General features: G+C 51.2%; 1 protein-coding gene across 1 annotated transcript in view; it reads left to right on the top strand.

Annotated features, from left to right (window-relative positions):
- Positions 1 to 26,883, top strand: part of MYO7B (myosin VIIB) — a 107,067-nt gene that overhangs the window by 72,664 nt on the left and 7,520 nt on the right. The window contains exons 20-34 of the mRNA XM_006047410.3: positions 3,863 to 3,947; positions 5,489 to 5,707; positions 6,798 to 6,968; positions 7,829 to 8,029; positions 8,164 to 8,331; positions 12,047 to 12,124; positions 12,273 to 12,400; positions 13,685 to 13,811; positions 15,252 to 15,371; positions 16,678 to 16,851; positions 17,437 to 17,664; positions 19,037 to 19,204; positions 24,236 to 24,353; positions 24,440 to 24,566; positions 25,877 to 26,043. Of these exons, the coding sequence (XP_006047472.1) occupies positions 3,863 to 3,947; positions 5,489 to 5,707; positions 6,798 to 6,968; positions 7,829 to 8,029; positions 8,164 to 8,331; positions 12,047 to 12,124; positions 12,273 to 12,400; positions 13,685 to 13,811; positions 15,252 to 15,371; positions 16,678 to 16,851; positions 17,437 to 17,664; positions 19,037 to 19,204; positions 24,236 to 24,353; positions 24,440 to 24,566; positions 25,877 to 26,043 (2,279 nt within the window). The remainder of the gene's footprint in view (positions 1 to 3,862; positions 3,948 to 5,488; positions 5,708 to 6,797; positions 6,969 to 7,828; positions 8,030 to 8,163; positions 8,332 to 12,046; positions 12,125 to 12,272; positions 12,401 to 13,684; positions 13,812 to 15,251; positions 15,372 to 16,677; positions 16,852 to 17,436; positions 17,665 to 19,036; positions 19,205 to 24,235; positions 24,354 to 24,439; positions 24,567 to 25,876; positions 26,044 to 26,883) is intronic.

Below are 26,883 nucleotides of genomic sequence, written 5' to 3'. Positions count from 1 at the left end.
TTTCTGTATTCTGGCAGCTTGTGGAGTTCTCTTTATTGTGAAGTTTCCTCGCTGTAGGTGGGGTTGTACAGGTGGCTTGTCAAGGTTTCTTGGTTAGGGAAGCTTGTGTCGGTGTTCTGGGGGGTGGAGCTGGATTTATTCTCTCTGGGGTGCAATGAAGTGTCCAGTAATGAGTTATGAGATGTCATTGGTTTTGGAATAACTTTGGGCAGCCTGTATATTGGAGCTCAGGGCTGTGTTCCTGTGTTGCTGGAGAATTTGCATGGTATGTCTTGCTCTGGAACTTGTTGGCCCTCGGGTGGTTCTTGATTTCAGTGTAGGTATGGAGGCGTTTGATGAGTTCTTGTCAATTAATATTCCCTGGAGTCAGGAGTTCTCTGGTGTTCTCAGGGTTTGGACTTAAGCCTCCTGCTTCTGATTTTCAGTCTTATTTTTACAGTAGTCCCAAGACTTCTCCTTCTATACAGCACCATTGATAAAATATCTAGGTTAAAGATGAAAAGTTTCCCCACAGTGAGGGACACCCAAAGAGGTTCACAGAGTTACATGGAGAAGAGAAGAGGGTGGAGGGAGTTAGAGGTGACTCAAATGAGATGAGGTGGAATCAATAGAGGAGAGAGCAAGCTAGCCAGTAATCACTTCCTTATGTGCACTCCACAACTGGACCGCTCAGAGATGTTCACGGAGTTATACAGAGAAGAGAAGAAGGAGGAAGGAGACAGAGGTGGCCAGGAGGATAAAAGGGGGGAATGAAAAGGAGAGAGACAGATCCAGCCAGTAATCAGTTCCCTAAGTGTTCTCCACCGTCTGGAACACACAGAAATTCACAGAGTTGGGTAGAGAAGAGAGGGGGTAAGGAGGAGACACAGGCGACCTGGTGGAGAAAAAGGAGAGTCCAAAGGGGGAGAGAGCAGTCAAGCCAATAATCTCGCTCCCAAGTAAAAATGGGTACTGAAGATTGGGTTCTTAAAGGTACAAAATTGATAACAAATACCAAAAAGCAAAGATTAAAAATCTAGAGTAAAGTTTGGAATTTCAAAAATACAATATTAAAGAAAAGAAGAAAAAAAAGAAAGAGAAAAAAAGTCACAAAAATTATAAAAATATATATATATGAAGTTTGCTTTTAAAAAATAGGGTCTTTTTTTTGCAAAGTAATAGTAGGTTATAAAAGTGAAAATTAAAAGAGTAATAGAGGACTTAAAATTTTTAAAAAATTAAAAAAAAAAGAATGATCGTAAAAATAGTAAAAATATATCTAGGACTTTCTCTGGTGTTGTTGTGGGTATTGTGGGATCAGTTCATTATTGAATAGTTTCTTGGTCTGGCTTATATTTCTCAAGATCTATAGGCCCTTCCTATGTAGTCGGTACTAACTACAGGGTTTTAATCTATTGCACCTGTCACTTCCAAGGCAGTTCCCTCTGTTATAGCTTCTTCTGTTTGCTGGTCTCTTCAGTGTCTGATTTCTGCCCTGACACAAGGGGGCGGTGGTGGACACTTTTTTAGGCTCACTTGTTCAGTCCCGCTGTGGGGAAGGAGGGACGCTGCAAACAAATAACACTGGCGTGTGCTCGCAGTGTCTCAGCCACACTGGGCCTGCCCCTGCTCTCGGCACGTGTGCCTTCCCTGCCCACACTGCTCAGGCTCTAGGTTGCTCCGCCGGGAACCATCTGAGGCCAGCCCTGGGCTGCATGTACCTCCCAGGTCTAAGCTGCTCAGGTTCAGGCACTTGGGTAGTCCTCAGAGGCGCAGACTTGGTTGGGCCTGAGTTTTGTGCCCTTCCCAGGTCCAAGCAGCTCAGGTGATGAGGTGTTTGGCGAGCTCGGTCACTGAGACTTATCGCCTCCCCTGTCCCTGCTGCTCGGTTTTCTGGGTGTACAACCAGCACACCTTCTCAGGTGGATGTTGACCGTCCAGAACCCCAAGAAGTCTTGGTTAGCAAAGAAGCCTGCTTGCAGTTAGGTAGATAATGTCTCTCTGGGGCTGCGATTGCCCCCTTCCGGCTCTGGCTGCCTGTCATCAGAGGGGGATGGTCTGCAGCCGGCTAGTTCTGTTCAGTCCTTTGTTCCATGCGCGGGCCTGGTGGTGTCTTAGGGCTTTTCGCGTGGTAGCTATCCCACAGTCTGGTTTGCTAGCCCAAGTTAGTTTGCTCAAATTGCCCTTGGGGCATTCAGGCCAGATCCTTACTCTAAGCAATGCAGCCCGCGCCTCCCTGCCCAGCCCCTGCTTGCTAGTGGCGGGTGCAGGCATCTGCGCTGCTTCTTCACTGGGGGAGTTACTGTTGGGCTCATAATCTGTGGGTTTTAATTATTTATTTATTTTTCCTCCCTGTTATGTTGCCCTCTGTGCTTCCAAGGCTCACCACAGACTTGGCAGTGAGAGTGTTTCCTGGTGTTTGGAAACCTCTCTTTTTAAGACTCCCTTCCCAGGACAGAGCTCCATCCCTACCTCTTTTGTCTCTTTTTTTGTCTTTTATATTTTTTCCTACCTCCTTTCAAAGACAATGGGCTGCTTTTCTGGGTGCCTGATGTCCTCTGCCAGCATTCAGAAATTGTTTTGTGGAATTTACTCAGCACTTAAATGTTCTTTTGATGAACTTGTGGGGGAGAAAGTGGTCTCCCTGTCCTGTTCCTCTGCCATCTTAGGACAGCCTCCTAGCAGGCAGGTTCTTTACCACTGGGCCACCAGAGTTATTATTATATCCATCTTCTCATATAGATACAAAAACAAAAGAAATTTTTTTTCCTTTTGATGAGAATCCTTCTTAGGGTTTGCTCTAACAACTCTCGCATGTGCCTTGGAGCCGTATTCACTCTGGTCACCATGTGCATTTCATCCCTAGCACTTACTTATAACTGGAAGTTTGCACATTTTGATCATCTTCATCTAAATCCCCCTGCCCCTACTCCCTGAGGGTGATTTTTAATATGATCGAAATCTACTGTTCTAAACCTAAGAAAATACCCTGAAAAATTATTAGAAGTGATAAGAAAACTCAGTTAAGTGTGGGAAGAAAGATACAACCATATACACCTCTGACTCTCCAGAGGCCAGGTTTCAGATCATCCCTCCATTTTCAGTCCACTTCCCTCTCTGTTGGAGGAAGGCATGGCAACCCACTCCAGTATTCTTGCCTGGAGAAAACCATGGACAGAGGAGCCTGGCAGGCTCCAGTCCATAGGGTGGCACAGAGTCGGACGCGACTGAAGTGACTTAGCACTAGCACTTCCTCCTTGTGGAGGGAGCAGTTAGATGGCACTTGCCAGGCTGCCAGCGCCTGGGTGCTGCCCTCTGGTTTGACCTGTCCCCAGAAAGGAGCTCTGGTACTAAGATTTCTGACCTGATTTCAGTAGACTCCTGGGCTAGTGGCCAGAGGAGGGGGCAAGGAATAAAAAGTTGGAAACTGGTTTTATACCTTCACAGATCTTTGGGGGTAATGAGGAAATTATTCCTCCTCATTCTAAAAACTGGACTGTCCTCGGGAATTCCCTGGCAGTCCAGGGGTTAGAGTGCCACACTGCCACTGCAGGGGGCATAGGTTTGATCCCTAGTCAGGGAACTAAGATCCCACATGTTGCATAGCATGGCAAAAATAAATAAATAAAAGATATAAGATAAATTTAATAAATAACAGAAACTAGACTGTCCTCATTCACAAGTTTATTTGTTGGCAGTAGATTTTTTGTTCCTAACCTTTCAGCCTATAAAGTCTTCTGGAAAAGAAATACCATGTGTATTCATTTTTACCCGAATTTTGTTTTCTCTCTTCCTTTCAAAATCAGTTTCCCTCTCCCCCGCCCCCTGCCCCCGAGGCTTTTAAAATGCCTGTGGTACCACGGACTTGCATTTCCCCTTCTAGGAAGGAGTTCCTGAGGCAGAGGCAGGCAGCTGTGACCCTCCAGGCCTGGTGGAGAGGCCACTACAGCCAGCGGAACTTCAAGCTGGTAAGAGAACTCATGCGGGAGGTGGAACCTGCAGGGGCAGGGGACACCTGTCCAGTTAGAAACCAATATCAACATTTGTTTGTGAGTGTGAGACATTTATTTATGAATGTGAGCACTGGGGCAAGGAGCATCACCAGTCACAAACCTCAGCACCCCACACTCTTCTTAGCAGTGTCAGGTCACGTGTTTGTGGGTTTCAAGTGTTCTCCTGCAGGATTTGAGGCATCTCCAGAGCTGGAATGAGATGTCCTGCTCTGAAATGAGATGGTGGCTGGTTTTTTTCCCCCCAATTTGCAGGCAGCAATAGAAGTTAACGGATTGATTATTCTGTTTCAAGCACTTCTTCCAAATCTTTTCCTTGACCACAGGCACTGCTAATGAGTGTCTGCTAAGCAAACAAACCAGGGGCACCTTTAACATGCCCTGCTGGGCCTCCTTGACTGCTTGCCTTGGTCATGGCTATGACTGTGGCTGGAACACGCAGATGGAAAGGCTACATGGGGTGTGTTGCTCTATGTGCATCATTTTATTTATTATTAAACCAACACTATATGTCATGGATCTGAGACATAAAGAAATTAAGTCATTTTCCCAAGAGCACGCAGTCAGTAAGCAGCAGAGCTGGAGCTGAGATGCAGGCCTGTGTGACTTGATGGTTGTAAAATGAAGCACGACCCTACACAGACAGCACGCACCAGGGTTGGTCTTTGAAAAGCCAATAGTAGTCAGCCCAGAGGCTCAGAGACCTCTGGCCCATAGTGTGTTTGCAGCATAGAAGTGCGTGCTCATAGTTTATTATTTCCTCTTTATTTTCAAGTTCCCTGTGAGGGAGTTGCTTGATCGAGCAGGCCAAAGGCCTCCACCAGGTCACAGCCCCACACAAGCTGACTGTACTTGGCTGCAGGTGTGAAAAGCAGGACCTCTGCAATCCTGCCACCCACGTGACTTCCAGCCCAGTTCTCTGTCACTAGCCATCAGAAGGGAGAAGGCAATGGCACCCCTCTCCAGTACTCTTGCCTGGAAAAATCCCATGGATGGAGGAGCCTGGTAGGCTGCAGTCCGTGGGGTCGTTAGGAGTCGAACACGACTGAGCGACTTCACTTTCACTTTCACTTTCATGCTTTGGAGAAGGAAATGGCAACCCATTCCAGTGTTCTTGCCTGGAGAATCCCAGGGACGGGGGAGCCTAGTGGGCTGCCGTCTATGGGGTTGCACAGAGTCGGACACGACTGAAATGACTTAGCAGCAGCAGCAGCCATCAGAAGACCACTCTATCATTTATGCCATGTAAAAGTACTTCTTTAGCACCAATTTCATGCCAGGCTCTAACTGCTTTACAAGTATAAGTCACTTAATCTGCTTGTGCTCACAGGTGTGCAAAATTTTAGCACCAGCACTTTGCCAAAAAGCATGTAACTGTAAAGCTAATTGGCGAGAACACCTTGCCTCTCGCTCTCTGTCCCCTCAGGAAGCCTTTCTCTGCTCTGTGCCCTGCCAGTCCCAGGTCCATCTGAGAGTGTACGCCCTTCTTGCCTCCGCAGATCCTCTTGGGTTTTGAGCGTCTGCAGGCCATTGCCCGGAGCCATCTGCTGGCAAAGCAGTACCAGGCCCTGCGGCAGAGAATGGTCAGGCTGCAGGCCCTCTGCAGGGGCTACCTAGTGCGCCAGCAAGTCCAGGCCAAGAGGAGGGCTGTGGTGGTCATCCAGGCACATGCCAGGGGCATGGCTGCTCGACGGAACTTCCGGCAGCAGAAAGCCAATGTAGGTGGTCACTGCCCTCTCGGGCAGGTGGGAATGTCTGGGCGCAGATGAGGGAGGGCAGGCAGAAGGAATGGGCAGCAACATAAGACCATCATCAGACACTCCTGACCCCTCTGGGTCCAAAGTTACTACCGTAGTAGGCCCCCACCATCAGGCACAGCCAGCTCATACCCTGGGTGCTGCGGATGCAGCATGGGAGATGGATTATCTCAGTCTTATACCTGGAATCTGGAACTCAAGTTCTTTGGTCCCCTTCCTTTAGCTTTGGGGATGATTTTTCAGCAGCACTGATCAGTCCCCAGGAAGGCTTAGGAAACCAGGGTCAGCTGAGCTATGGGAGGCCACAGTTCCATGGAGGAGGGTGGAGGTGCCTGGTTCCTGGGAGGGTCTGATAGCTTAGGGCAGAGAAATACCAAGAGAATACCAATAGCCTTCAAGAGAGTCTGGGCAGGAGAGACGGGAGGGCAGGAGGCAAACAAAAGTCACTGAGATGTGTATCCCTGCATTGTGACATTTCACCCCTGGGTGGTCCCATTCCCTCCATCCAGAGAGGACCCAAGACTCAACCTCACTCCTCAGAACTCACTCATTGGCAATGGTGATAAAGAAGGGGGCTAGGGTGAAATTCTCTCCTGCTCCATAGATAATACAGGTCCCCTGAGCACAGTACTGGTACAGTGGCCACAACGAGAAAGAGTGCAGAGCCTCATCAGCAGATGCTCCTACACCTACATGGCCTTGGACGAGCAACAGACCGGGCGGGCCAGGGCCCTCTCCCAGGGGAGCCTCCTTGCTTTTAATGAAGGGACCTTGTGGGCCTGAGTGGGTTTTTCAGCTAGGTTCTGGGAATCTGTGGGGTTTGGTGTGGTCCCATGTGGGGACAAGCAAGCGTGTCCCTTCTTTACATCTTCTCTGAAACAGGAAGCCCAGGCTGGTTGATCTCCAGTGCCTCTAGCTATTGAAACCTAGGGTTTTAAAGGGAAACCTATTGATTTTGACAAATATGGCAGCAGAAGGTTTATTCAGCTTTGTGAGGGGCTTGCCCCAGCTGGGCTGGTGGCAACTCTGGCCCCACGGGGTGTCTGTGCAGGTGCCTCTGGTCATTCCAGCTGAAGAGCAGAAGAGCCCAAGCGCTACACCCAAAAGGAAGCGTAAGTCCATCTACGACACCATCACCGACACAGAGATGGTGGAGCAGGTGTTTGGCTTCCTGCCTTCCCTGACTGGTGGGCAGGATAGCCCGGCCACACCGGACATTGAGGTAAGTTGGGCCCTGCCAGCCCAGCATGGGATCTTGTGGGGTGCCTGCCCGGTCCCAGGCTTCAGCCAACCTCTAGGCTTTACTGAAAAGCCACGACTTGGCTCGAGGAGTGAGTTCTGTGGTTGTGGGTGAAGATGCAGAGAAAAGAGGAGTGAGGGTCTCTATGGTCAGCCCCTTTCAAGTTAAGAAGGTGTCTTAGCTGCAAGGCTTCCTAGAGCCTTTACTGTGCAAATGTTCTTGGGCTTTCAACTGGGCAGTGTTTCCCACCTGTATTTGGCCGCTGTCACAGAGCATCTCATTGGCTGCTGCTCTGCAGAATGGGACCTGTGGGACTGGGGGTGGGGAGCAGAGCAGGAGGATTGGGCAGAGAGGGCAGCTCCAGGGCCGTCCTATTGACTCTCACTGCATCCCTCCAGGAGCTCATCATGCCTGCTCCTCCAAGCTCCACCTACCCACAAACCGTCTGTGCTGTGGGGGCAGCTGGGGATACCTCCCCTGGAGGGGCACCTAAGGGAGGCAGGCAGGAGGCAGCAGGGAGTGGGGGTGTCTGGGGAGCCGAGGTCTACAGGCGGAGGAGGCAGCAAGGAGTGGGGGTGTCTGGGGAGCCGAGGTCTACAGGCAGAGGGCTCTGAGGGCAAGCTGCTGGGTACCTCTCATATCAAGGCCCACCCAGCACCTGGCAGCCCACCAGGGATGCACTGAAGGTGTGGGCAGGGGACGGTCCCCAACACAAGGGGGAGTGGGTCATTCTGTACCCTGTCACAAACCAGGCAGGCCCTTCTTGGGGCTCCCTGGCCCCCAAGATGTGCACACTGGCAGATCACATCTGAGAGGAGAGTGGACCCTTGTCTCTGTCCCAGGATCTGAAGGACATGACCCAGAAGCTGCCTGAGGTTGACCTAGACACGGTCCCCATGATGGAGGAGCCTGAGGATGACCTGGCCGAGTACACCTTCCCCAAGTTCGCTGTGACCTACTTCCAGAAATCAGCCAGCCACACACATATCCGGCGGCCCCTCCGATACCCTCTGCTCTACCACGAGGATGACACTGACTGCTCGGTGCCTGGTCCCGTGCTTTCTAGTGGCTCAGGCCTCCCGCTGACTCTGCGGGAGCAACAAAGGGGCAGGATGCTGTGGGCTCTGTGCTGCATGCAGCTGGGTTCCAAGCCGGGGCTCTGTCTCTGTTTTCCCAGGCTGCCCTGGCTGTATGGAGCATCATCCTGCGGTTCATGGGCGACCTTCCGGAGCCAGTGCTCTTCACCAGGAACACCCTGCGTGGCGGCTCAGTGATGCGGCAGATCCACGATGCCCTGGGCAAGGACAGCAGCACCCAGCCTCCACAACACAGCAGATCAGCACAGGTGCGCCATGAGGGCACTGCCAAGGGGAGATGCCCTCCCGGTGTCCCCAGGCCCAGGGCCTGGAGAAGCTGGACCAGAAAGGGGAGGCACAGTGTGGAGTGAGCATCGCCCATAGGACCTAGGCACCCCTAGGGTTTTCAGTCTTGAATTGCACTCAGGAACTCATGAGTCAGGCGTTATACCCAGGACTTTGTGAATTATACAGTCATTATTGGAGAAGGTCCTTCAGACGCTGAACACTGGGTTTGACTTAGTCAAACTTGGTGCTTAGTCACTCAGCTGTGTCTGACCCTTTGAGACACCATGGACTGTAGCCTGTCAGGTTCGTCTGTCCATGGGATTCTCCAGGTAAGAATACTGGAGCGGATAATCATTCCTTTCCCCAGGGGATCTTCCCGACTCAGGGATCAAACCCAGGTCTCCTGCATTGCAGGCAGATTCTTTACTGTCTGAGCCACTAGGGAAGCCCTTCAGGATTCACATGCATAGACCAGTAATAATAACAACAAATGTTGTTACCGACTGTCAACATGCTGTATGCCGTCTGCTTCTCTTCAGTTAATTTCCAGAGGAGCTATCCCTACAAAGTAGGATTATTAAATTTATTGTAGCTAAAATTAAGTAACTTGCCCCCAAATCACAGTGAATACATGTTACACAGCTGGGCTTTGAATCCACTCCACTGAATTCAAAGACCCAGTTCTTTACCCGTTTTCTACACTGCCCTCTGATGAAAGGCTGTTATATCCATTTTTGGTCAGAAGCCCTTCCTAAGGCCTCAGTTTCATGATATCATCTTAGTGGAATTAACCAAGAATAGTTCAAAGGAATGACACAGCAGTGATAGCACTTGGGCCCACCAGCAACGGGAGCCCCACAGCGGCCTGTAATTCTGACACCAGTTCCAATGTATATGGGTTTTTTCCACCAAATCTTCTCAGCACCAGCTGGGTGTCCTAAAATTCAACTCGGTTTGGATACTATCTGCCTGGAGATGGTGTCCAATTCCACAGACGAAGGGCCCGGTCCTTCTAGATTACCCCTACTTTAATGCAAGTCCAGATTGGTCTTTATTTGCTGACTACCTGGCTTGAATTAGACATTCTCACACCTCCTCCTTGGGTTTGATTAATTTGCAAGAGCAGCTCAGAGAATTCAGAGTAACATTGTCCTCACTAGCCTACTGGTTTATTATAAAGGATACAAGTCACTACAGCCTGATGAAAGAGGCAAGGTATGAAATGCACAGGGCAAGATATGAAAAAGATTAAGAAACTTGCATGCCCTCTCCAGGTACCACTGTCCCCAAATCTCCATGTGTTCACCAGCCTGGAAACTCTCTGACCCCTGTCCTTTTGGGTCTTGACAGAGGCCTCACTTCATTGATATGATCAAATAAATCACTGGCCATTGAGCCAACTGAGCTCAGTTTTATGCCTTCCCTCCTCCCCTTGACCACTAGCCACCAGCCCCCATCCTTCAGTTCAGTATCTCAGTCGTGTCTGACTTTTTCCGACCCCATGGACTGCACCACACCAGGCCTCCCTGTCCATCACCAACTCCTAGAGCCTACTCAAACTCATGTCCATCAAGTCTGTGATGCCATCCAATCATCTCATCCTCTGTCATCCCCTTCTCCTCCCGCCTTCGATCTTTCCCAGCATCAGGGTCTTTTCAAATGAGTCAGTTCTTCACATCAGATGGCCAAAGTATTGGAGTTTCAGCTTCAGCATCAGTCCTTCCAATGAACACCCAGGAGTGATCTCCTTTAGGATGGACTGGTTGGATCTCCTTGCAGTCCAAGGGACTCTCAAGAGTCTTCTCCAACACCACAGTTCAAAAGCATCAATTCTACAGCACTCAGCTTTCTTCACCATCCAACTCACACATCCATACATGACTACTGGAAAAACCAAAGCTTTGCCCCCATCCTTAGGTGCTTTCTAAAAGTCACCTCATTAACATAAAAAGACATCTTTATCACAGGCGATTCCAAGGGTTTTAGGAGTTCTGTGCCAGCAATGGGGACAAAGACTAAGTATCTATTTCTTATTATAAACTGAAATATCACAGGCCCCCAAACATGAGGTGCTCAGATAGCAGAGCAACTGCACAGACATCTAAGCAGGTCTGCAATCTGGGGTTACATAGTCAAATCTGGTCCAGAGGTTACACGGAAGTTGCCCAAGCTCAAGCCCTGACTCCATGACCTCTAGAGACATGGACTCTGCCTAGTGTAATGTCATCCATTGCTGTGCAACAAATGAACCCCTAAAGGTGATGACATGAGACAGCCCACATTCATTATCTCAGACAGTTTTTGAGGATCAGGAGTGGCTTAGTTCGTTAGTTCGGGCTCCAGGTCTCTAACAAAGTTGCAGCCAAACTGTCATTTAAAGCTTGACCGGGGCCACAAGATCTGCCTCTGAATGGCTCCCTCAAATAGCTGATGGTGGGAGACCTCAGCTCTGGCCACCCTGACCTCTCCACTGGGCTGCCTGAGTGTTCTCACAATTTGCTTCCTCCATGACAAGTGACGTAAGAGAGAAAGCAGGAAGGAGGCTTCATTGCCTGCATGCCATTGTGGGTGAGAATGTCAGGAGGCAAGGTTCCCTGGGGGTCACCTTGGAGTCTGGCCACTACTCAGGGAGGGGACATCGAGAGGTGGTTGAGCCGCCGGCACCTCTGGAAGGTGAGCACAGAGTCAGATCCCCAGTGCTCCTTCTTGCACGCTTATTAAGTGTGTGTGCCCCCAAGGAGGGGCAGGGGTCTTACTGAGCCCTGCCCACCCTCGTTCACCAGCTAATGTATTTTCAATTTGGTCCCTGTGTGGCAAACCAGTTTTAACCCAGCCAGAAGCCACTGCCCACTTCCCACGTGGCACTAGTGGCAAGGAATCTGCCCGCCAGTGCAGGAGATGTAAGAGGCACAGGTTCAACCCCTGGGTCGAGAAGATCCCCTAGAGGAGGAAATGACACCCCCTCCAGTATTCTTGCCTGGAAAATCCCATGAACAGACAAGCTTGGCAGGCTATACAGTCCATGCAACGGCGAAGAGTTGGACACAGCTGAGCAACTGAGCACACAGCATGCACACACAGAAGCCCGTGCCCAGCCTCAGACCTGGCTCATCCCAGCCCAAGCCCAGTCCCACAGTGAGCTCTGATTTTGGCAACAACTTCTCATGACACCATCAGGACAGGCTGTGACCCCTGCCTACGGAGACCATCCGATCCTGATGGCTGGGAGTGGGCCCGGGCCCCAAAGTCTAGTCTTCTGAGTCTCTAGCAAAACTCTGACCTTGCAGTGGGCAGAGTGTGTTCTGGTTCATCCACCACATGATCACAGAGAATGACTGTAGCCTGTGGCTGTCCTGGGCGCCTGGGTTCAGACCCAACCCACTTGGCTGGTGCGAGGTCCTGACTTTGGAATCGGAGCAGTCCTGAACCCTCCTGGAGGACCAGTATCTGGCCGAGCGGCTTTTGTCCAGTTTCTCACGTTCTCTCGCCTGTTTCCTCACCCAGCAGTGAGGATGGCGGTGCATACCTGTCAGAGTTGCACAGCTTGGTGGAGATGAGGGAGTGCATGCTGCTTTATGAGTCAGGCTGGGAAAAGGCTCGGGAGCTAGAGATGAGCCCCACCCAGGCGGCTCTTGGGTTAGATTTGGAGGTGCTGCCCAGGCTTCACCTTCCCTCAGGAGCTGTCTCCCTCCACAGAGGCCCAGCCGCAGGGACAGAGGGACCAAGGACATCTCCTCCATGAAGCTGAAGCGGTCCTCCTGGGTTACAGGCCAGGTAAGCCCAGGGCCAGGGGGCCCAGGCTTGCTCCCAGCTCTGCTGCCCACTGGCCAGCCGGCTGCAGCGTTCCAGGCTTTCACCCAGTTTCCTTCTTTGCAAATGGAAGCGATCTTGGTTGTCCTGACTGCCACCTTTGGGTTTCAAGGTGGCCAGCCAGCTGAATATTGGAGAAGAGGTATTTGAAGAGGACAGCCCCCTCTCAGACCGACCCATGTCCAACCTGGAGAAGGTGCAGTTCGTTGTGGGCTACGCCATCTTGCGTCCCGACCTCAGGTCAGTCCCCACCCCCATCACGCCCCCTGAGAACACAGCCCCTCACTAGCTCTCAGCCCAGGGCCCCATCCCTAACCTGCTCCCCACCCTGGAGCCTGCAGGCTGGCTCTCAGGACAGCAGATGGTACAACAACCATGGGTTCTCTAATGCTCTGCATTAAAACCCCTGGGTAAAACCCAGTTTTAGGAAGACAAACTCATCATGGGCTGTTGATTCATCTTATAACCAGCTTTACTGCAAGACCCTGTAAATGGGCAAGTTCCTCATTTATTCTATATATGTTTTGCTTTATATATAATTTGCTTTACAGAAATTGTGTTTTTATACAAATTTTAAGAACTATGTATACTGCTTATAAGGACAGACTACTGTATTTCAGGGGTTCACATATTTTAAGTTATTATTAATATTTTTAACCAAACTCAAGCAATTTGAGTCATAATTTTTTTCAAATGTTTTTTTCTACTTCATTCTCTCTCTTTTCCTTTGAACTCTAATTAAATCTGTAGAAGACTTTTATATTGTCTGTCACATCCCTAAGGGGTCTGTTCATCTGTGCTTTCTTTTTTCCCCTTCTGTTCTTTAGGTTAGATATTTTCTATTAATCCGTCTTCACATTAACTGATTTTTCTTTTGTTTTCCCCAGTCTGCTGTTATACCCATCCAATATTTTTTAAAATATCAAATATTATATTTTTCAATTCCAGAGTTTGCACTTGACTCTTTTTTTTTTTAAAATAGTTTCTGTTTTGCCAAGATTTCCTGTTTGTTCATTCACTATGAGCCTAATGTCCTTTATATCTTTGATCATAGTCAGGGTAATTTTAAAACCTTTCCTGATAAATCAATATTTGGTTCATCTTGGGGTCAGTTTCCATTGACTGCCTTTTCTCTTGAGAATAATCATGTTTTCCTGTCTCCTCATTTGTCTGATACTTGACTATTATTTTCTCAGTAGCCTAGTACTTTGGGGTTGTTATCTTAGACATTTGGGGATGATATGTTTGAAGACTCTGGAATCTGTTACATTCCTTCAAAGACTTTTCGTTTTGGGAGGCAATTAGTTTGGTTGGATTCAAACTCTGTCTCCCTGTGGTAAGCAGCAGCTGGAATCCCTGTGCAGTTATTTTAGCCTTTGCTGCGCTGCCTGGAGTCTGCCTCAGACATGTGTAGGTGAGGGGTGAGCCAGAGATTTAGGAAGATTTTATATACAGAATATAGGGTTCCTCCCCTCCTCCAGAGCCAGCCCCCAGCCTGGCCTCCCATTGCTCTGTGTCTTTCAGGGACGAAATTTACTGCCAGATCTGCAAGCAGCTCTCAGAGAACTACAAAACAAGCAGCCTGGCCAGGGGCTGGATCCTGCTCGGCCTGTGCCTGGGCTGCTTCCCGCCTTCTGAGAGGTTCCTGAAGGTGGGGAGGGGCAGGAGCAGGACCTGAGGGTGGGGTCAGCATGGGTGGGCCCAGGGCCCTGCAGCAGATGGAGAAACCCCAGCCCATGGCCTGGCTCTCCTGCTCCTGCAGGCCAGGATGGGCAGCAGTGCCTGGCCTTCTTTGGGCCTCAGTTTCACGTCTATGAAAGAGGATGCTCCTCCGGCCCCTAATCAGGATCTGCAGGGCCATCTCATCTGGGCTCCATCACCAAAAGACAGTGAGGTGGTGGATGAAATGGGCATCGAAAAGACAAAAGTGTTGAGGAATCCGTACCAATGAGAGGCTGGATGCAGCATCTCCCTCTAGGCCTAAGAACTAACAAGAGAGGTGTTTCCAAGTGTTGGAGGCCCCAGGCTTCGCTACTCTAATACACCTTTTGGTTCTGAATATAAAAGTAATATGTAGGGGGGACTTCCCTGGTGATCCAGTAGTTAGGAGTCTGCTCTTGCACTGCAGAGAGCACAGGTTCAGTCTCTGGTTGGGGAACTAAGATCCCATATGCCCTGCAGCCAAGAGGGAGAAAAAAGTAATGTGTAGGAAATGTAAAAAGTCTAAATAGAAGATAAAAGTCATCTTCACACCCAGAGGCAACTTGCATTACGGTTTCTGACCTTTTGTGGTGTGAGAGAGTCATACTTGTGATCACACAGAAAACAATCTCACTACCGCTCATGCCTCCAGGGACAGCAGGAAGTCTGATCACCCTGGCCATCTGCCCTGGGGCAGCCTTGACAGCAGTAAATCCTTCCAGGCTGCATCTTCTCAAAGAATCTCTCTGAGAGACAAAAAGCTTTTCAACACCTTGTTTCAATATCTCATGGAACATATTTTGAACATCGGCTCTCCTGCAGCTTTCACTTATAAGCGTCTTCTCACGTCATAAACTGTCCCCAAATGGCAGTGCTAATGCCATTTGCTAGTGTTCCTAATGCATATTTCACTTTTTGATGGACATGTAGGATCTATCTTCCAATTGCCCATCACCATAAACACCACTATGATTAAAAACTATATATCTACCTTTACCAAATTATTTTTACCTTTACCAAATTAGGTCAAAGAGTGAACACACTTTAAAATTATGTACTATTTAAAACATATTGACAAATGGGTCCTCAGAAATGTTGTGCAACTGATACTCCTCATAGTGTGACAGCCCCGTGTTATTGCATCTTTGCTATCACTATTATCATTTTTAGCTTTTTTCCAGTTTTATTGAGATATTATTGACATATAACATTGTTCAAATGTAGGGTATACAGTGTTGTGATTTTATATAGGTGTGTATTGTAAAATGATTGCCAAGTAATACATCATCCATAATTACAATTAGTATCATAGTTCCTAGAATCTGGACAGTGAATAGAAAGTGGCCTCCATTCTAAGTACCTTCATGCCGTTCCCTTCCTCATCCACCAGTATCTGCTGAACTTCATTGGTCAAGGACCAGTCGGCTACGGGCCCTTCTGTGCTGAGCGCCTGAGACGCACCTGTGCCAATGGGGTGCGCACAGAGCCCCCCTCCTGGCTGGAGCTGCAGGTAGGGGCTGGAGGGGATGGGAGGCAGCCAGTGTGGGGTGGTGGCAGCCCCCGTGACTCCTCCAGCACAGCTCATGGGGCTGAAAACAGGAAGTATGTGCTCTGGGCCCCTCCCCGCTCTTCTGGGCCAGTGGTCTCTGGGAGCCCCAGCTGGGGCTCAGCCTCTCCAGGCCCAGTCCAGGCTTCAAAAGTGCCACCTCCCCCACATCTAAATTGATATTCCTTGGTGGCTCAAATGGTAAAGAATCTGCTGCAATGTAGGAGACCCATGTTCAATCCCTGGGTTGGGAAGATCCCCTGGAGAAGGGAATGGCTACCCACTCCAGTATACTTGCCTGGAGAATTTTATGGACAGAGGAGCCTGGTGGGCTACAGTCCATGGGGTTGCAAAGAGTCAGACATGACTGAGTAACTAACACTTTCTCTTTCACTTAGGGCCCTTCTAGCTGAAGGGGAAAATCAGTCTTAGTTCCTTAGCTGCAGGGTGTGAGTGGCTGCTAACTGCCTAAAGCTTACCCCTCCCAAAGACACTTGCATTGTATATGGTCATGCAAAGTTGTCTACCTAGGTGGCATTCTTGTTTGTGTTACCTGTGAGTTCTTGCAGGATCCTCAGGAACAGTACTTCAGACACAGGTAGGGTCTGGCCCCCACTCTACCCGTGGCTCCTGGAAGGTACTCACACTCTATGCCCTGCGGTGCCCTATACCAGGACACAGAGAGCACCTCCCACCACACCCCGTCCTGTTCTCACTCTGCCACCAACATCCACGGGACTTCCCTCCTCCACCTCATCTACTTGCTCTGTCCAGAAGCCTTGGAGTTGAAAGTGAACTCGCTGCAGCTATGTGGCCTGTGCTCAAGCCCTGCTGTACACAGAGAGTAACAGTGGCTTCCTCTGACCCAAAACGTTCCAGAGTCCAAGACTCAGACATCTCCGAGAGCTTTTTTCTGTGATTCTGGGTCACCCAATCTCGCCAAAGCTCAGGGAACTCATGTTAAAATGGGGCCTTCCAGTACAGGCTGCACCCCCACGGACACGGTGCTTAAACAGCTCTTGCCCTGGCGGGTTCTTCAGTTCAGCAGCGATGTCTGCTGGCCAGGACTTCGTAAATGACTTGCCGAGCTGGGCGGGGCCTCAGAAGGCCCCGCCCACCAGAACCCATGGGAATGCTCCCGCAGTGGCAGTGGGTTGGGAAGAGGGGCTGGTGGGCCAGCCTCCCATCGCAGAGTTCCAGGAGCTCCAGCGCAGGCAACTGACTCGAGGGGCCTCCTGGGCAGAGGACCTGAGTCTTCGTCCGTCCCCAGGCTGTCAAGTCCAAGAAGCACATCCCAATCCATATCAGCTTGGCGACTGGAGAGAGCCTGACAGTCATGGTGGACTCAGCCTCAACGTCTCGGGAAGTCTGCCTGCACATCGCCCGCAAGCAGGGCCTCAGCGACCACCTGGGCTTTTCTCTGCAGGTCGCCGTGTACGACAAGGTACTGGCCAGGGGTCCCATCCACCGCCCGCCTCCTTCACACATGCAGGGCAACACCAGCCCTTGTATCATGCCAGCCTAGGCACCATTCACCTTCCCAGCTGCCAAACACAGATGGGAGCACAAACTCCCGCTTATAGACGTGCCTCCTAACCAGGCAGCCTGCCCCCTGGCCCAACACTCACACACTCAGCCTAGTATCTCACACACACACCTGGAAGGTCCCCTGCTGTGCCTACATCCTGCGCCAAGCCCCTCACCCTGAGGAGCTCAGAATCCCATGCATCCATGTGGAGGTCACACCAGCACTGCCCCATCCTGACCCCACATCGTCGACCCACCCAGATGCCCTGATTCCCACGCTCAGAACCAGGTATACACATGAGCCTCCTGTGAGAGGGGCCGGCAGGGGGAGAGTCTAGGCGTGTTTAGGGGTGAATGACAGGCCACGCCCAATAGGGAGGAGTCTGAAGGGTTCCTGTCCTCTTGATGTCCACACCTCCACATGGGTATGGCAAAGGCAGGTGTCCCTGGGGGGCTGACACGCAGCAGTCGCTCACCCCTGCCGCTCTGATTCTGGTCTCAGTTCTGGTCCCTGGGCAGCGGGCGTGACCACGTGATGGATGCCTTGGCCCAGTGTGAGCAACTGGCCCGGGAGAGGGGCGAGAGTGAGCGCCAGGCGCCCTGGCGCATCTACTTCCGGAAGGAGTTCTTCACCCCGTGGCACGACTCCCAGGAGGACCCGGTCAGCACCCATCTCATTTACCGCCAAGTCCTCCATGGAGTCTGGCTTGGCGAGTACCCCTTCGAGAAGGTGAGGGGACCGCAGCGCTCAGGGCCCCAAAGACCCCCCTCTCAGACAGCCTGGGGAAGGGCCCTGCTCCAGGGCAGGGACTTTGAGACAGAACAAGGGCAGCTGGGCTGGGCACCAGGCATGTCCCTGGGGAGGCCCTGTGGGTCATGAAGGGCAGGAGGCTGAGGGAGAGGAGTGGGCCTGGGATGTATCTGCGAGTACAGGTCCCTGCGGCCCTTTGGGAGCAGCTGTCCCTGCCCAGTAGCCTCCATCCCCTCCTTTAGCCACAGGTTCACTCAAGCTTCTGGGGTTTGAGCCATCTGCCGCCAACAGCAAAGCACCACTCTGCCCAGTCAGCCCCAGGCCCACCTAACCTCACCACAGCAGCTGCTCATGGGACAGCAGGGCCTGGGGGTCAGGAACACGGCCTTGGAGTCCCAGCACTTGAATTCAGGTCCCACGTGTGCCTCTTCCTGGCGGTCTGGCCTTGGAACGTTAGGTCACCTCTCTGAGCCTCTGGCTCTCTCCTGGAAGGTGCAGTCACCAGAGCTTTCTGTGTGGTTGTGAGACTCAGGGTAGGGGAGCCCACGCACCTGACCTCCTTGGGCAATGCTGTGCCTGTTCAGCGGGTGCAGACCTCCCCAGGCCTGAATCCAGAGGATGAGCTGGGAACTGGAGGCAACTGTGGCAGTCCTGGAGGCCTGCCTGGAGCAGGGCAGTGGGCAGGGAGAGGTGGGGGCAAAGGGGTCGTGGGGACAGAGGGCAGGCAAATAGATGGCTGGGCAAGGTTTGTCTCCTTGGAAAGAACAGGGCAGCTTGTCCCTGTGGGGCGCCTGGAGCAGGGAACCTTCTGTGTGCTGGGTATGCTAGTGACTTACACAGGCTCCTGCCCACATGAATCCTAGCAGAGGCTCTGCAGGAATGGCTAGGGACAGGGGGAGACAGGGTAAAGGCCTTGTCCACAAGTGAAGGACAGAGAAACCTAATGTCCTGTGGTCCACGGGGTCACAAAGAGTCGAACACGACTCAGTGACTGAACAACAGCACTCACCTCATTCAGCAGTGTTGGGGCTCCAGGCCCCAGAGCTCAATCCCGCACACTCACTGGCTCATGAAGGCTGAACAAGGAGCATGCAGGACACCCGCCTTGTCTTCAGGCTGGGCTGCTGGGAGACTCCGGCCTGCCAATAGGAGCGCAGCCCGTGTTGGGCCCAGTCAGCGCACACAGGCGCTCTGCCGTGTTGGGGGAGGGGCAGGTCCTGCCTAGCAGAGGCGGCTGCTCACCTCCGCTGTGGGGGGTGAGCACTCATCAGGGGCAAGGCTTCCTGGGGGAGAGTGGGCTCGCACATGCACACCCCACCCTGGCTCCCGTGTGTGTGCCTGGGCCTTGCAGGAGGAAGAGCTGGTGGAGCTGCTGGCCCAGCACTGCTACGTGCAGCTCGGTGCCTCGGCCGGGAGCCAGGCCATCCAGGAGCTGCTGCCCGGCTGTGTCCCCTCCAAGCTGTACAGGACCAAGACCCCAGAGAAGTGGGCCAGCCTGGTCACCACCGCCTATGCCAAGGTCAGCCTCCCCAGAGCCTGTGTACTCCGGCTATGAAGCTCTTTTTGGGGGTGGCGGGCCCCTTGGTATTTAGAGGGGCTGGAGATCCCATTATGAGTCCCTACTCACTGAGGGGATGGAGACTAACCTCCCGGTCAGCATAGCCCTATGTCTTCAGGTTTAAACAATCTCGTTCAGGTTCAACCCCCTCACAAGATGGCATCTTGGCTGGTCTGGGCAACTCAGTCCTCCACTGGTCTCTACTACAGGCTCAATCTGGGCCTTGGCTTTTGGGTGCAAGAAGGCATCCCCAGCTGCTGACCATGAACACACCCTCACCTTGGCCCCAGTTCCGCCCTGGGCCTTATTGGTGTCCCCTTGCTGGGCCCTGAATGCCCGATGCTGGCCTGGACGGCAGGGAGGGCTGCCCCTCCTCTACCCCTGCTTGGTCAGCCCACAGCAAGTGAAGATGGTTCCTGAAGGCTCACAGCCTTTTCCCCAAGAAGACAGCCCTCTGACTTGGTCCCCCTGCTTCTCTTCCCCTCCCCACAGGGTTGTCCCAAACCACCCCTCTGTCAGAGCCTCCTTCCTTATAGGGTGCTTTGCTCTGCAGTGTGTCCTGAGGGTGCAAAGGGATCTCCAAGGGCTGGTGGGCTCCGTGCTGCAGCTGCTGCTGCAGAAGAGCTGTGCATGGGGTGAGGGGGGGTTTAAGGGGGAGGATAAAGCCCTTTGGTTAATGCTTGTGTGTGTGTTAGTCACGCAGTTTTGTCTGACTCTTTAACACCCTATGCACTGTAGCTTGCCAGACTCCTCTGTCCGTGGAATTCTCCAGGCAATAATACTGAAGTGGGTAGCCATTTTCTTCTCCAAGGGTTCTTCTCAACCCAGGGATCAAAGCCGGGTCTCCCACTTTGCAGGCAGATTCTCTACCATCTGAGCCACCAGGAAAGCCTTCCCAGCTTCAATTACCCTGTGGCACTGGGAGCCAAGAAACAGCAGGACAAGCAGTGGGCAGTTCAAAGGCAGTGCAGTGCTGGTTTGTCAGGGGTTGACAGCCTGGCTGCAGGAGATGAGTCCCAGGTGCATGGCTCAGATAGCAGGCGTTGCCCGAGTTCAGAGCGGGGCAGGGAGGTGACCAATGCAGCCTGCATTCCGGCCGCAGGAAAGGAGGTGCTCAGTGTGGGTTGCAGACAAGGGCCCTGTGCACGTCTGCAGTGGGGGACGCAGCGTGCTTTGTCCTGCTCTTCAGGAGTCACAGTGCACAACCCTGAGGAAAGGCTCCGAGGAGTCCTGCCAGAGAGAAACCCAGTTGTATTGCCTAATATTCCTCACACAAGCTTCACCACAGAAGCTTTGTTCCCCAAGGCAGTTGCTATCATTTCTTGGGGACAATCCTTGAACAGGAATTTGGGGAAGCAAACCTTGTGGATTATTTTTGTTGTTTCCCAGCCCAAGTGGATGCGTTTACAGGGGAGAGGCCATGGACTTTTTAGGGCTAGTACGAGGCAGAGGAGACAAGAGATGCACATGAACCCGAATGAACACGAGTAAGAAGTGGCATCATCATTTGGGGAAAGGGGAGATAGGGTGAGAATAAAGAATGAGGAAATTTATGCCACTGTTTTTTCCAAAGGGAACATAAGTTTCACTGATTTTTCTTCAGTAAACACTAAAATGTGGACATTACCAAATAAACCAGAAAACAAGACAAACACAAAGAAAAAAGGGAAATCACCAATAGTATCACATCAAAGAGCTCATCCCTCTTAACACTGCGGTATATATCCTTCTAGACTGCTGTATTCACGTGTACGCAATTGACATGTGCATATGATTGGAATGCAAGAAACACACTTTTAAAAAATTAATTTATTTTAATTGGAGGCTAATTACTTCACAATATTGTGGTGGTTTTTGCCATACATTGACATGAATCAGCCATGGGTGTACATGTGTTCCCCCATCCTGAACCCCCCTCCACCTCCCTGCCCATCCCATCCCTCTGGGTCATCCCAGTGCACTGGCTTTGAGTGCCCTGTTTCATGCATTGAACCTGGACTGGCAATCTGTTTCACATATAATAATATACATGATTCAATGCTATTCTCTTAAATCATCCCACCCTTGCTTTCTCCCACAGAGTCCAAAAGTCTGTTCTTTATGTCTGTGTCTCTTTTGCTGTCTCACATATAGGGTCATCGTTACCATCTTCTAAATTCCATATATATGCATTAAAATACTGTATTGGTGTTTTTCTTTCTGACTTACTTCACTCTGTATAATAGGCTCCAGTTTCATCCACCTCATTAGAACTGATTCAAGTGTGTTCTTTTTAATAACTGAGTAATATTCCATTGTGTATATGTACCACAGCTTTCTTATCCATTTCTCTACTGATGGACGTCTAGGTTGCTTCCATGTCCTGGCTATTGTAAACAGTGCTGTGATGAACATTGGGGTACATGTGTCTCTTTCAATTCTGGTTTCCTTGGTGTGTATGCCCAGCAGTAGGATTGCTGGGTCGTATGACAGTTCTATTTCCAGGTTTTTAAGGAATCTCCACACTGTTCTCCATAGTGGCTGTACTAGTCTGCATTCCCACCAACAGTGTAAGAGAGTTCCTTTTTCTCGGCACCCTCTCCAGCATTTATTGTTTGTAGACTTTCTGATAGCAGCCATTCTGACCAGCATAAGATGATACCTTACTGTGGTTTTGATTTGCATTTCTCTGATAATGAGTGATGTTGAGCATCTTTTCACGTGTTTGTTAGCCATCTGTATGTCTTCTTTGGAGAAATGTCTGTTTAGTTCTTTGGCCCATTTTTTGACTGGGTCGTTTATTTTTCTGATGTTGAGCTTCATGAGCTGCTTGTATATTTTTGAGATTAATTCTTGGTCAATTGCTTCATTTGCTATTATTTTCTCCTATTCTGAAGCCTATCTTTTCACCTTGCTTATAGTTTCTTCCATTGTGCAAAAGCTTTTGAGTTTAATTAAGTCCCACTTGTTTATTTTGGCTTTTATTTCCATTACTCTGGGAGGTGGGTCATAGAGGATCTTGCTGTGATTATGTCAGAGAGTGTTCTGCCTATGTTTTTCTCTAGGAGTTTTATCGTTTCTGGTCTTATGTTTAGATCTTTAATCCATTTTGAGATTATTTTTGTGTATGGTGTTAGAAAGTGTCCTAGTTTCATTCTTTTACAGGTGGTTGACCAGTTTTCCCAGCATCACTTGTTAAAGAGATTGTCTTTTTTCTATTGTGTATTCTTGCCTCTTTTGTCAAAGATAAGATGTCCATAGGAGCATGGATTCATCTCTGGGCTTTCTATTTTGTTCTATTGATCTATATTTCTGTCTTTGTGCCAGTACCATACTGTCTTGATGACTGTATCTTTGTAGTATAGTCTGAAGTCAGGCAGGTTGATTCCTCTAGTTCCATTCTTTTTTCTCAAGACTGCTTTGGCTTTTGAGGGTTTTTGTGTTTCCATACAAATTATGAAATTATTTGTTCTAGTTCTGTGAAAAATACTGTTGATAGCTTGATAGGGATTGCATTGAATATATAGATTGCTTTGGGTAGTATACTCATTTTCACTATATTGATTCTTCCAATCCATGAATATGGTATATTTCTCCATCTATTTGTGACCTCTTTGATTTCTTTCATCAGTGTTTTATAGTTTTCAATATGTAGATCTTTTGTTTCTTTAGGTAAATTTATTCCTAAGTATTTTATTATTTTCATTGCAATTGTGAATGGGATTGTTTCCTTAATTTCTCTTTCTGTTTTCTCATTGTTAGGAAACACACCTTTTTAAAAAATAAAAATTGGATCATCATTAGACAGCTTTAAACCTGCTTCTTCACTTCGCTTAATAGTTTGGGCCCTTATTTCTGTGTCACTAAATACCAATCTGTTTTTAAGGGCTGAATAGTACTGTATTCATGAGCTACAATTCATTCACTGGTGAATTTTAAGGTCATGTCCCATTTTCACTGTTAAACTGATGAAGTGAATCTCTTTGTAGATACAACTTTTATATGCTTGATGGTTATTTCATCAAGATAAATTTCTTAAAAAAGGATTTCAGAGTGTACAAATGTTGGGTTTCCCAGGTGGCTGCCTGCCAATGCAGGAGACATAAGAGACATGGATTCAGTCCCTAGGTTGGGAAGATCCCCTGGAGAAGGGCATGGCAACCCACTCCAGTATTCTTGCCTGGAGAATTCCATGGACAGAGGGGCCTGGCAGGCTACAGTCCATAGGGTCGCAAAGAGTCAGACATGACAAAAGTGAATGAGCACGCATGAATGTTCTAAAATCCTTGATATGTGTTGCAAAGCACCAAATCTCAGGATGTGTCCATTTACATCCCCTGATTCAGTATATGAATGTTACCCAACCACCTTTTAAAGAGGGAACAAGAGAAACAACATTTTATCCAACAAACCATAACAGGAAAGCTCAACTGGATGTTACAGCTGGCGATTTTACAGTTGGATGTTACAGATCTGTGGAGATGGGAAGAGGAAAGGGTGAAGGTCAGATAGAGCCAAGGGTGAGGGAGGGAGGAAGGTGAGACAGGACTGGGGAGGGGGATTGAGGTGAAGGTCCCTGAGAGACGCCTCCCAAAGTGTAGAAGAGAGGCAGAGCGGAGCACCAACACATAGGCACAGGCACCAACGCGGGCCTCGAGCACGGAGCATCACGCAGCCCCAGGAGGCCGGCGTTGCTGAGAGCCCGTCTGAGTCCGCAGACGGGGGCCCACAGACAGCGGCATGTGCCCCTTATTGTCTTCCAGGCTCAGGCAGCGAGCAGCAGCCTGGCCCTCCGGCTCTTGGGAGCTCTGATTCTAAAGCAGGGATCAGAACCACCAGTGATGGGCCCTCCCCAGCCCACCAGAGTCCCTCACCTGACTCTCATGGACACTGGCCTGGCTTTAGGCAGCGGCTTCACAGAATGATCCAGCAAATGAGCTCCCTGGGCACCGGGTGAGGAGTTAGCTGGGGGATAAGTGATGGCGGTGACTCATCATCGCAACCTCCGTGCAGGCACCCTACACCCAGAAGCGGGCCAGGCCACTGACCGTGCAGGAGCAGGTGGTGGACACTGCCTGCCTGAAGTGGCCGCTGCTCTTCTCCCGGCTCTTTGAAGTCACCACACTCTCAGGTAATGGTGTCTGATGTGTAAGAGGGTGCCAGTGGGCCCCCACCCTGGACCAGCCCTGGCTTCACACCCGTCTCTCCTTCTGCCAGGTCCCCGACTGCCCAAGACTCAGCTGATCTTGGCTGTTAACTGGAAGGGGCTGTACTTCCTGGACCAGAAGGAGAAGGTGCTCCTAGAACTCTCTTTCATCGAGGTCATGAGTCTGATCACCAACAGGTGGGTGCTCCGAGGGAAGCCCCAAACCTGCTTCTTCCCACAACCTCAGTCCTTGGGGCTCCAGGAGAGACCAGGAGAGGGTGGGGCACACTGTTACTGGGGGCCCGACTGACTCACACTGCGTCATATGTGTGGCATGATGGCCATTGGCTCAGGCCCTGCCCTCTACTGTCCTGGGGTCAGCAATGTGTCCACACACCATGGATTGCCCTCTCAAACTTCCTCTAGAGCCCAGCTCCCCTGGAAAGAGGCACATAAGCTTGCAGCCTTCGGGGCGTCCATTCACTTATAGGTTCCTTCTCTTCTCGCTGGGGGGTACTGCTCACTTGGAGGTGCCAGCAGTCTGGGAGAAGGAGCGAGGGACAGGCCTGTGTGTGCAGGGCATGGAGCAGAGTGAGGACCACCTTGCATGCCAGGCGTGCCCCAGACACCCTGCCCCAGGCTCTCATCTACTGAGAAGGCCTCCACGCCCTTCTGGAAGGCCTGCCTGTGCCCTGCCAGAGCCCCTCCTTGGTTAAAACACACCCTAGTGTGGCATGACCATTATGGTCATTCCCAGTGTGTGCAGGGCACATGCTGGCACCACTTACTGAAGCAGACTGTGCCAGGTGCTCTCTTCTATTCCAATAAGTCCCCCCATCACCCCGTACTCTGCAGATGAATAAACAGGCATGCAGAGGGTAGGTGCTTAGTTGCTCAGTTGTGTTCGACTCTGCGATCCCATGGACTGTAGCCCGCCAGGCTCCTGTGTCCATAGGATTTCCCAGGCAAGAATACTGGAGTGGGTGGCAATGCCCTCCTTCAGGGGATCTTCCCACCCCAGGAATCAAACCAGGGTCTCCTGCATTGCTGGCGGATTCTTTACCAGCTGAGCTACCAGGGAAGCCCACAGAGGCTGGGTAGCTCACCCAAACTCACCCAGGCTGGTGCTCCATCTCAGCACCAACTTTCTTTGCAGTGGCCCCATGGTGGCCCTGCACGCCGGCCACCACCTTGCCTGCCCAGAGCTGACTCCACAAACAGGCTTGGCACCGCCACTGCCTTTGAAGCCCATAGAACAGGACCCTAAGCTCTGGCTCATCTGCCCACGCACACAGAGAGTCCGGGGCTAGGGCAGATCCATGCTCAGCCCCAGGCCCTGTATGGCTCCAGACACACTGGAGTTTCCTCATTTCTAAGAAGGCTTCATGGTGTGATGGTTGGCACTCTGGACTCTGTAACTTGGGCAGGTCACCCCTCAGGCTGTTGAGGGGCTGACCCAGGGGGAGGATGGGGCAGCCTCTGGTCACATTGCCCCCTTTTCCCCTCAGGGAGGCCCGGGGTGGGCAGAGGCTGATGCTGTCCACGCTGCACGAAGAGGAGTATGAGTTCCGGTCCCCCAGCAGCGTGGCCGTCGCCGAGCTGGTGGCCATGTTTCTGGAGGGCTTGAAGGAGAGGTCTGTGTTCGCCATGGCCCTGCAGGACAGGAAGGCCACAGGTACCCAGCCAGGCAGGGAGGGGGCTGGTGAGGGGGGCCGCTCATGTGGCTGGTGGGAGGGCGGCTTGCTTGTGCCAGGTCCTGGTGGTCACGAAGCAGGAGGAGGGCAGGGACTCGAGCAGAGAGAGGGAGAGAGGCCACAAAGTGCTCAGGGTCACCCATGGGCAAAGCCCTCCCTCCTGAAAGATAAGGGAGTTCAGGAGGGCTCTCAGCCCCTCCAAAGTGAAGGGCACCGAGGGATGTCCTTCTTCTGGAAGCAGGGGGAAAGCCAGCCAGGTCACCAGCCTGTGCAGTGCACACCATCCCCACAGCCACCATTATCCAGTGTTGCAGACAAGGATTGCCGGCTCAGAGGAGGAACGCAGCTTGTCCAGGGCCGCTTAGCTTGCGGGTGGGGATGGGAGAGGGGTGAGCCCTGGTGGTCTCGTTGATGGCCACAGCTTCTCTCAGCACAGCTGGAAATCAGGCTTCAGAAAGTAGGGGAGCAGGGGAGGGCTGTGCATAGGGTCTTAACTGCGCTGGAAACATCAGCAGAAGCTTTGTCCCCATGGCCCATCCCATCCTCACAGCCGCCCTGGGAGGGAAGGGTGATATTCTCCATTTTACAGCTGAGGAAACAGGCTCAGACGGGTCACTTAGCTCCTGGGCAGGCGTGGTGACAGCCTGCCAGTCCTCTGTCCCCTTGGTCCATCTGCCTCATGGCTCCCTGGCCACTTCCTGGTCAGGCCTCTGAGCAGGTCTCCCCAGCTTCTGCCTGCCCGGCTGTGTCTGTCCAGGCCCCCCGAGTGCCTGAGCTCAGGGAATTCCACCCCCAGTCACTCTCAGGGTGGCCTTGGGCCC

Source organism: Bubalus bubalis, chromosome 2 (genome assembly GCF_019923935.1).
Source record: "Bubalus bubalis isolate 160015118507 breed Murrah chromosome 2, NDDB_SH_1, whole genome shotgun sequence".
NCBI lineage: Eukaryota > Metazoa > Chordata > Mammalia > Artiodactyla > Bovidae > Bubalus > Bubalus bubalis.
The sequence above is the reverse complement of the archived record's forward strand: the minus strand, read 5'-3'. Positions and strand labels throughout refer to the sequence as shown.